We start from the raw sequence: 11205 nt of genomic DNA, 5'->3' as shown, positions 1-11205 counted from the left end.
AGAGGTTGGGAAATAGATGCAGGCATTTGCGAAATAACGTGAAACAGGGGAAAACCAGGCTGCCGGCTGTTTTCTCATGAGCAAACATCGTTGTGCAGTGGCAAGCAGCCTTGGTGTGGGATGGGGCGTGCCAGCCTCGCAGATGCTGGGAAATGACTCATGGAGTTTTCTCTGTTGGGTCCCCAGTGCAGCCCTGTCTCCACCTCTGGGCCGCACATCTGGGCTGTGGGAGGAGGAAGAGGAATGCAGGTTTCCCCTTGTCAGAGCGTTCCTTAAAGATCAACCTGGTTTTCTGCAGGTTTTGTTATGCTTTCCTTAGGAGAGTTTGCTTGATTCTGTGAAACTTCATTTGCGCTCCTCTGTGTAGTCACTGGGGGCAAGAGCTTGTCACTCCGGCTGGCCTCAGAGGCGGATGCCGCTGCACACATTAATTCCCCTCTGTCAGACAGTGGTATTTAAGGCAAGCCAAGTCCTTTGGGCGGCGTTTTTCTCTTTATTTGGAAAGAGGGTTCTGGAGCCCTAAGGCTGTAAGTGGGAACTGACAGTGCAGGGACATTAATCACGCCTCTGACTGGGCTGACCTTGGGCTGGGGACAAAGCCAGGCCTGTGGGGAGAGGTACCCCAGGTTAAGCCTCTAGTGGGAAGGGGAAGCCCAAGGCTGTGTGGCCCCTTTGAGTCCACCAGAAAGAATATATTGTCTTGCCAGGCACATGCAGAGGGTGGGGGTGTGGGAACTCACCCTGCTCCCGATCCTTGACAGTCTCCTTTTTCTTTTGGCATGAACTTCCCACCCTGCTGCCCATGAACCGACAAGTGCAAACTTTCTTGTTCACTGGGAAGGAGGGGTGGGTTGTGCAGGTGACCACTGTGGTGGTTGAAGTAGTTGGTACCTAGGGTTTGGGGGGGCCTTCATCCCACCTCTGTCCTCTGTCTGCAGGGCTAGAGGAAGGGGAGACCGGCTGTGTGGCCCACCCCACTTATACCCCATGTGGGTCCTTCTAGAAGCTGGGAGGGTTGAGATGTCGCGAGAGATGCCATGTCGGGGCTGAAATGGTCCTTCTGCTGCGGGCAGCGTCAGCTCCTTGCACGGGGACCCTCTTGCTCTTCTGGTGGCGTGTATGTCAGAAATGGCAGGATCACATGCCCGTACTTGCCCATTTATGGCAGATATTGTTAGCAAAGTTGTGGTGTCTCTAGTTTAAAAAGATATTCCTTATTTGAGTGCTTTAGTTATTTGTCTTTTAATTTGCAGCATAAGTTTATAAGTTCTCAGTGGATTAATATTCCAAGCATGGAAATAATATGAAAGATGGGCATTTAATAGGAGATGGGCCAGAGGCATCTATAATGATAAAAGCATAATATGCTAATTAGACCGGACAGCCAAACGACTGACTTTCCGACTTTCCAGATGAAGCCAGGCCTGCGAGGACTGAGCCCCTTGCATGAATTTTGTGCATCGTGCCTCTAGGAAAAACAGAAAAATGAGACAGAAAATGCACATATGCACATGAAAGATATTCAACCTAAACAATAATTTAAACTTTTCAAATGAAAGCAGTAGTTTTTGTTTTGTTTTTTGCCGTTACTTTAGCAAAGTTTGTAAATGCTGATAAGACTCAAGGTTGGTGGGCATTAGGGGTAAATTGGTCCCCCCTTCAGGAGGGAAATATAGCATTATGCATTAACACCTTAGGACAATGAATCTCCTCCCGCCAAGTGGAATTTGTCTTACGGGAACAATTGGACAGCTGTGCAAAGACCCCCTACCCTAGAGTCTCATTCTGTGCTGCTCCTAATGATAAAAGCTGGGGAGGACCCAGGTGTCCATCAGTGGAGGTGAATTGGCAGTTGTCATTCAGACCTCAAGTACTGTGTGGCTGCTAACATTTTATATATATATATTTCAGAGAGGAAAGGAGAGGGAGAGAGCAATAGAAACATCAATGATGAGAGAGAATCATTGATTGGCTGCCTCCTGCACGCCATACACTGGGAATCGAGCCTGCAACCTGGGCATATGCCCTGACCAGGAATCAAACTGTGACCTCCTTGTTTATAGGTTGACGCTCAACCACTGAGTCACACCTGCTGGACAGACATTTTATATTCTTATTTGGAAAGCTGTCCATGGCATGATGTGAAAGGAAAAAGCTGACTACATATCAGAATCTATACTAATACAAAGGTAATATGCTAATTAGATCGGGAGACCTTCTGGACAAAGCCATGGTGGCAGGGCCGAGGCAGAGGCAGTTGGGGCGATCAGGCCAGGAGGGGAGGGCAGTTGGGGGTGAGCAGGCAGGCAGGCAGAGTGGTTAGGGGCAATCAGCAGGCAGGCAGGTGATCGGTTAGGAGCCAGCAGTTGGACATCCCCTGAAGGGTTCCAGATTGGAGAGGGTGCAGGCCGAGCTGAGGGACACCCCACCCATGCACGAATTTCATGCACCAGACCACTAGTATATAATATAATCCCACTTTTATTTTATTTCAATATATTTTTATTTATTTCAGAGAAAGGAAGGGAGAGGGAGAGAGAGAAATATCAATGATGAGAATCATTAATTGGCTGTCTCCTGAACCCCCCCCCCCCAATGGGGATCAAGCTAAAACCCAGGCATGTGCCTTGACCGGGAATTGAACCCTGACCTCCTGATTCTTGGACTGATGTTCAATCACTGAGCCACCAGCCAAGCAATCCCACTTTTATTTTAAAAATATGTGCCTCTGTCTATTTCTATTCTATATCCATACATCTTTAGAGAATAAACAATTCTAGGAGGATATGCCCTACAATGTTAATTCTGTTTTTTGCTTTGTGACATCTTTATGTATTTTTTAAATAGCTTATTGAGATATAATTCACATACCATATAATTTACCCATTTAAAATGTACAGTTCTATGGTTTTCAGTATATTTAGAGCTGTTCAGCCATCACCACAATCAATTTTAGAACATTTTCATCTCTCTAAAAAGAAACCCATTCCCTTTAACTGTCTCCATTTCCTGCCAACACCCTGCTACCCAGCCCCTGGCAGCCACTACCACTTTCTGTCTACAGATTTGCCTATTCTGGGCATTTCATGTAAATGGAATCCTACACTATGTGGCCCTGTGGGTCTGACTTTTTCCAGGCTCATCCACTTTACAGCATGCGTCAGGGCTTCATTTCTTTCTGTGGCTGATAATATTCCAGTGTTTGGCTGGACCACATTTTGTTTATCCACTCATCTGTTGATGGACATTTGGGTTGTTTCCACTCTTGGCTGCCGTGAATTATGCTATTAACTTGCATGCATGAGTTTTTGTGTGGACATGTGGTTTCATTTCTCCGGGTACATACCCAGGAGTGTGGTTGTTGGGCCATGTGGCTACTCTATATTTACCATTTTGAGGAATTGCCATTGTTTTCCAAAGTGGCCACACCATTTTACATTTCTCCAAGCAGTGAATGAGGGTTCGAATTTTTCCACATCCTCACCAACACTTGTTATTATGTCTTTTTTATTCTAGCCATTCTGGTGGGTCCAAAATCCTTGATAGACTATCATTCTTAAAAAGAAAAAAATAATTTTTGGTTTTAGTTAAAATGAAAGGAAGTATTCTTTTGAAAGCAAATCAAACTCAGATCATAAAAGAGTAAAAAAACCATGAAGAAATATAAAAAATTTACACGTAAGTCTAATTATGAATCAACTTAATGTAAAAAATAATGTCTTCCTGGGATACATATTCCAAATGTGGGGGAAGGATTAGGCATAGCCTATAGGTGATGGTGCCTGCAGACCAAGCCTCCACAATAAATGGCCACAAGACCTTCCAGGTCAGTGCCCATCCCCCATTTAAGTCACTGCCATACCCTTCATGTGTGTGTCTTTGAATCTTTTTGTACACACACACACACACACACACACACACTCATAGACACACATATGTGTGTGCACATGCACCCCCACACATACCTCCATGTGCACAGGCACATCCACACACATCTACACACTCGCACACACTCATACACACACACACAATTTATGTGTACACACACACACACGCATACACACACACACACACTGACCTACTTATTTTCTGGAGTGACTGTACTCCCTAGTGTTAGAGGGTTTCCTGTAGACTATGTCATTAATCTTCACGATGTTTTAGGCTCTTAGTCACAGGTCGAATAAGTGGGAACTAAGAGAGCTGGCACTCACAGGAGGAGTGGGTTGTGGAACTGGAAGTTAACCCAGTGCACTACACTCCTGCGGAGTCTGTTGACAGCAGACAGAGACTCACAAATGCAGACGACGAGTCACAGGAAGGCTCATCGAGGCAAAAAGTCCACTGGGGAGAATATGCTTAGATGGGGTTTTTGAAAGAGCATTTGTTAAACTATGGACCTTCACTTGATGGAAGTCTTAGGCATCTGCTTTCATTGAAAGATGGAAGGATAGTTCTTGTGTTTAGACGGCTACTTCTCTGAAATACTCAGAACAATTTAAGCACTTGAAATCTCCCTCTGAAGATTTTGTTTTCATTACGAAGACACGAAGACATGGTTTTCTAAGTAAACCACCTAGTCTCTGGACAAAGTTTAAAAAATGATGAAATCAGTTAAATACAAATGAAAGTTGTATTGTCATCAAGGTATGGGTCTGAGTGAGAAGAGGTGGGTGTCGCCTGGTCTCCCCGCCTTGGTCCCACAGCTCCCTCCTCGGGGTGAGGGTGGGCAGGGATGGGCATGGCTGTCACCTTTCTCCCTTCTCTCCCTTCGAGTGCCCTTAGCGTAGCAGCAGTCAGTCCGTGTGTCAGCCCAGGTCTGAAGGTCCGCGCCGAGCACTGTCCACGCTCCACTTTGTCGGGAGAGCATCTGTCTGCCAGATGCCCCCGATCCTCATTCCTAGCAAGCTGCTGTGTGATGCCCCAGGAGAATAAAACACCAAAATCACTACAATCGGTGTCGGCTGGGCAGGTGCCTTCTGGAGGCCCAGGGAAGAATACATCTTCTGGCTTATCCAGCCCTGCCTTGAGGCCCTGCTTCAACACAGCCTCTGCTTCCATCATCGTGTGTCCTTCTCTGGCTCTGACCCCTCTTCTGCCCTCTTCTGAGGATCCTGAGATCCACTGGGCCCACCTGGATAATCCAGGATGACTTCCAAACTCAAGATCCTTAACTAAATCCCATCTACAAAGTCCCATTTGCCATGTGAGGTAACATATTCACAGGCCCTGGGGATTAGGACCTGGACACAGTGGGATTTAGAGCCGCACACTATTTCTTTGCTTGTAAACATACACTAGCTAATCTGCCTGGTGCCTCAGTTTCCCCCCGTTGTGAGGGCTAAATACAGTTGACCCTTGAACAACGAACTGTCGGGCTCCACTTGTCCATGAATTTTAAAACCCGTGTTGTTCAAGGGTCAACTCTATTTGCTACCTGTTGGGGCTCAGAACAGGACCTGGGATGTCACGGGTGCCCAGGTGAAGCTGGGCCAACCCACAGGGCACAGGCTTCCAGGAGGCAGGCCCAGTGCCCAGAATGCAGGAATTATTTTGGCTTTCCTTCTGAGGGTGAGCTGTAAGGAGGAGAGGTGCTGGGAAAAGGGCTATAAAGAGTCCTCTTCATGCTATAGGAATTAAAAAAAAATTTTTTTAAATCCTCACCTGAGGATATTGATTTGAGAGAGAGGGGGGGAAGAGAGAGAGAGAGAGAGAGAGAGAGAGAGAGAGAGATCAATTGGTACCCCCCCAACCCACACACACATGCCCTGACTGAATCAAACCCACAACCCTCTGGTACACTGGATAGTGCTCCAACCGAGTGAACCACCTGGCCAGGGCTGTAGAAAATTTTAAAGTGTAAAATTGAGCAATTTTCAGTAAATTTACAGTGTGTTATCATCACTATATCCATTTTAGAACACTCAAGAAGAGCCCATTGCAGTTACCTCTCTCCCACCTCCAGCCTCCCGCATTCACTGACCTACTTTGTACACATCTGCTTTTTCTGGACATTTCTTATAAATGGATTTTTTTTATTTGCATCTGTATTCTTTCACTTAGCATGCTTCTGAGGTTTATTGTAGTAGCATTCATCAGCACTTTGTTCCTTTTTATCACCAAACAAGAATCTATTGTATAGATTTACCAGATTTTGTTTTTCCATTTGTCACTGGATGACATTTGGGTTGTTTCCACCTTTTGTTGTGAATAATGCTGCTGTGAACATTCATGTATAAGTTTTTGTATAGACACATTTTCATTTCTCTTGGGTATTGCTAGGAGAGGAATTGCAGGGCCCTGTCATCACTCTGTGTTTAACTTTTTAATACCCTGCCAAACTGTTTCCCGAAGTGGCTGCACTAGTTTGCATTTCCACCGGCAATGTAAGAGGGTTCCAATTTCTCCACATCCTTCCTAATACTTGTTGCCATCTTTTTTATTATCGCCATCCTAGTGGGTGGGAAGTGGTATTTTGTCAATTAATTTGCATTTCCCTGATGGCTAATGATGTTAAACTTTTTTTATATGCTTGTGGATCATTTGTCTTCTTTGGTGATATATCTGTTCAAATCTTTTGCCCGTTTTTCAATTGAACTACTTACCTGCTTCTTATTGTGCTGTAAAAGTTTTTTTAAAAAATGTATTCTGGATACAAGTTTTATATCAGATACATGATTTTCTCCTAGTCTTTCTTTGAAGTTTCGTAATAGTGTATTTTAAAGCACAATATTTTTAATTTTGATGAAGTTTGGCTTACTGATATTTTTTCTCTTAGAAATTGTTTTGATGTAATATCTAAAAATGTTTTGCCCTCCTCTAGGTTACAAAGATTTATTTCTGTATAGTTATAGTTTTAGTTGTTACCATTTTAGCCCTTTGTGATTACTTCGAGTTAATTTTTTTTTGCATGGTGTGAGGTAGGGATCTGCCTGTCCCTGGGCCAGGACCACACTGTTTTGATTACTGTCACTTTGCAGTAAATTTTGAAACCTGGAACTGTGAGTCCTCCACCTCTGCTCTTCTTTCTCAAGCATGTGCTGGCCAACGTGGGTCCTTTGTCTTTCTAGCTGGAAGGATTGGCACACTGGTTGGTTTCTGGGTTTCTGACAAGGGCTGTCAGACCTGCTGGTTTCCCTGCCTCTCTCAGCCTTTCCTCCTCACTGACTCTCTTGCCCTGACTCAGTGTATTTGGGTCCAGTCATGGACCGTGCCCGCTGTGGGTCCATTTGGGATCCCAGACTTGTCCTTCTCCCTCCTTGCCTACTGCTTTCCTCTCCTGTACTCTGCGCCACATCCCTTCTGTCCCTTCTGAACCGGGTTTCACTTTCCCATCATGCCTTACTTCTGTGATGGCTTATTTGTTTCTTCCCCTTCTCCCTGCGATGACCCTGGAGCTCCTCAAGGCTCCAACTCTTTGTGCTCATGACCTTCAAATAATGGCGTGTCATGCCGTCAAAAATTCTGTATTTTATGGAATCTGTGACATTTGTCAATTATGGGATGTACCATCATTTTATGTACACTAAAAAAAACAACGCTAATTAATCTATGAAACAGTTTTTTCTGACATTGATTGTAGGATACATTCTGATTTCAGAGGTGCTGAACTTGAGAAAATACAGCCCTGGAGCTCTCTTAGTTGGGAACTGATTCCCCCCTCCTTCCCTTTCTTTCCTATTGTCATGTCTGTGTCACTCACAGTAAACTTTCACTAGGAGACACTCATGGTATGAAGTCTTTCCATCTCTCTTTTCATACTTGGTCAGCAGCCTACATCCCTCTTTCTCCTAACAAAATGAAGCACACTGTTTTAGTTCTTACTTGACCTACTCCATGTTTCCTATGCTGGACCTTAGCCATGAGCGCGCATGAAAGTGGAATCATGCCCGATTCCAAGGTAGTTGTAGGTGTGTGTGCTGAAGTAACTGTTCCATTTCCTACCCGGTGGATGCAGGTGTGGTGGGGCCGTGCACATTCACTGTGGCTTTCATGAACCAGTGTCTGCTAACCTCTGTGCGCCCGGCTAGGACTGCCCAGGGGTTCCGGCCCTTCAATTAGAATTTTAGTTTATTTTGAGTCTCCACCTGTGGGTGAATGAGCCTCAGGGTCTGTGTGGACAGTTGGCTGTGGTGGGTAAGGCTCCCCTCCCCGGTGAGAGGTGTGGATGGTGGCCTGGTCGGAATTTAACCCCGACTCCTGGAGAAAGGGGAGCACTCTGTACCATCTGAACGCTGGGTGAGGCCTGCCACCTGCCACCCTATACCCTCAAGATGCAGCCCAGGAGCATTTGTGCTAAAGCTGGACACACACAATAGACATAGTTTTGTTAATGCCACGATCTGTGTCGAGCTCTCTGGTTTCCTTGAGCTGTCGCCAAACCAGCACAGCGATTCATTCATTTGACGCAGCGATTTTCAACCAGGGCGCCACAGGAATTTTTAAAACATGCAATACCTGACTGTTAGTCAGGGCACTGACATCTTTTTCCTTATGTTGTCAAATTAAAAAGTGATAACAGTCAACACAACAATAGCTGTCTGGTATGAATGAATCAAAATTATACCTATTTTTTTGTCAAGTCAGCAAAAACTATATATTTTGGTGTTCCGCAGAATTTTAGTTATTAGTTTACTCGGGCCACGAGATGAAAAAGGTTGAAAAACGCTGATTTAACTTGACATGCCTTTAGTGCTGGGGCCACATCTTTGAAGATTTTTACAGCCTGTTCACTCTTAAGTTCATTTATATCCCAGTTAAGAAATTGCAATTTCATGTCTTACAAGCAAAACGCGGAATGGCGTGTTTGTGGTGCTTAAAAATGAGTGCACGTGTGTGCCCCGGGTCGGTGCTTAGTCTGCGCCCCCCCCCCCCCCCCCCCGATGTCCACGCCACGACTGAGGACGAGGCCATCACCTCACAGAATCTAATGGTGCTTGTTCTGTTTCTTTGTCCAGCCCCTTCTATGGAGAAGACTTCTACTGTGAAATCCCTCGGAGTTTTCGTCACCTGTCATTTTACATCTTCGATAGAGACGTTTTCCGGAGGGACTCCATCATAGGTAGGTACTTCAGTGGGTGTCGCATTCTGGTGTAAGTGGATGTCTCTTCCAGGCATCCTGTCTGAGACAGCAGAGGCGAGCGGCGTTTTCAGCCTGGCCTTCCTGGCTGTGTTCACAGTGGCAGGAAGCAGCCTGGGCAGCCTTCTAGCCTGGCTGTGGCATCCCCCAGGGCTGGGACAGGTCGCTGAGTCCCAGCCTGGCAGCCTGTGGAGGGATTTCACAGCATAAGATCGCGTGGGAGAGACCAGCACACGCCAGCAAAGCCTTGGGAGCTGTCCTTTAAGATGAGGATACAGCAGCCTCCAACCTTCTTCAAATGACTCCCGAGGGCTCCTCCAGGGGGCTGTGTGCAGGGGAGAACCTCTACCCCCATCCCCAGGCCACCCCTGTTCCTGACTCTAACACCCTCCATAGGCAGTCAGATGGTATTGGGTGCTCTTAGAAGCACTGGGGTGCTCTTAGAGCTATTGGGGTATTCTCAGACATATTGGGGCTCTCTCAGGTATTGGATGTTCTCAGAGGCATTGGGGTGATCTTATAGGTATTGGGGACCTTCACAGAGGCATTGGGACGCTTTCAGAGGTATTGGGGTATTTTCAGAAGTATTGTGGTGTCCTTAGACATATTGGGGCTCTCAGAGGTATTGAGTTCCTCTCAGAGGTACTGGAGTGTTTTCAGAGGTATTAGGGTGCTCTCAGTATTGGGGGTTGTTCTCAGAGAGATATTGGGGTATGCTCAGAACCATTGGGGTGCTCTCAGGAATGTGGGTTATTAGCGGCATTAGGGTGCTCTTGGAGGTATTAGGGTGTGCTCAGAGGCACTAACATTTCAGTGGGGGACTCCTAGGGAGAGTGAGGCCCAACCTGAATGTGGAGGACAGGTGTGGAATAGCATAGAAGCTTCCCGAGTTCAGTAGTGCACCTGTGTTCCTATTCATGTTTACTGTGGCCCCAAAAATAGAATCGAGAAGCCAAACATGAGCACGACTGTAGTTGCTGGAATCCAAGCACCATGTAACGTCCGTGTGGTGGCCTTGGCCTTTCCTGGGAGAGAGGCTCTTGGGTAGAGCACTTGGCATTTGAAATGCACTTGAGTCACGCAGACAGTTGATCACCTTTCCTCTGGATCAGGCTTGGGGTTCCAAATGGTTCCTACTCACTGCCCAGACCTCTTGAGCAGGTCACCCACATAGCCAGTAGGGATGTTTCATCCAGGCCGCAGCAGCCTCCCAGCAGCACGCAGGACAGTTGGCCGCCTTCCACGCAGCTCTTGCTCAGCCTCTGGCCTCACCCCCTCTGGCTTTTACTCCCAGCCTGCTGGGCTTCTATGCTGCCTCCTTAGTTCTCAGCCTGTGGGTCCAGCTGCCCTGCAGGATCCCTGTGGTGTCTCAAGGCATCTCGTATGTATCATGCTGAACTCAGAGTGGCCACCAAAGGTTCCTCATTGCTGATTAAACCCTGTATCTGCTGCTTCCTCACCCTCCTAGCTGCGCTGCCAAGACTTGGAGCTCAGTTCCTGCAGGTGCTGCCACATTATGCTACACCAAGCATGTCAAACTCAAAGGCTAACACGGTCCAAATAAACGAGGTATGCAGCTCGCGGGCCGCGAGTTTGACATGCTTGCCCTACGACCTTTCGCCTGCTTGGACTGTAGCCTGCATGGCCTCAGAGTTTGCCCCACGAGAAGATAAGACACTCCTTCCTTCACTCCACGGCCTTTTCTTCGGATGGGCCGTGAGCATCTGCTCCCAGTTAAAGCTGACCACTGATATCCCACTGTACTTACGGAAAAGCTCAAAACATGGCTAGGGCCCAGAAGTGACTCCATCGTGTCTGTCCCCAACATCTGGCTTTGGCTTGGGAGGCAGTCACTAAACATTTGTGAAAAGAATGGACAACTTTTGAAAATACCTCAACGCATTCCATTTATTCCATTTTAGAAATTCAATCTGTTTTATAGATAGTTTCCCATCTGAAGAAACTCTTTTCTGGAGGTTCACACTTCCATTTTAGAGCCTGATTTATTTTTTAAAATATTGCCAGGTTTGAGGCCACACTGCCTGATTTGGCCTGGAGAAGGAAGTCCACACTCCCCAGCATGCAGTCAAGACCTTTCATAATCTGACCAAATTGTTCTCTGGGCTTAG

General features: G+C 46.5%; 1 protein-coding gene across 1 annotated transcript in view; it reads left to right on the top strand.

The window, feature by feature from the left end:
• Positions 1-11205, top strand: part of RASA3 (RAS p21 protein activator 3) — a gene marked incomplete at its 5' end in the record, with an annotated part of 194043 nt that overhangs the window by 129255 nt on the left and 53583 nt on the right. Inside the window, 1 exon segment of the mRNA XM_005877689.2 lies at positions 8955-9058. Within this exon segment, the coding sequence (XP_005877751.2) occupies positions 8955-9058 (104 nt within the window).

Source organism: Myotis brandtii, unplaced genomic scaffold (genome assembly GCF_000412655.1).
Source record: "Myotis brandtii unplaced genomic scaffold, ASM41265v1 scaffold528, whole genome shotgun sequence".
In the NCBI taxonomy this organism is placed as follows: Eukaryota; Metazoa; Chordata; class Mammalia; order Chiroptera; family Vespertilionidae; genus Myotis; species Myotis brandtii.
The sequence above is the reverse complement of the archived record's forward strand: the minus strand, read 5'-3'. Positions and strand labels throughout refer to the sequence as shown.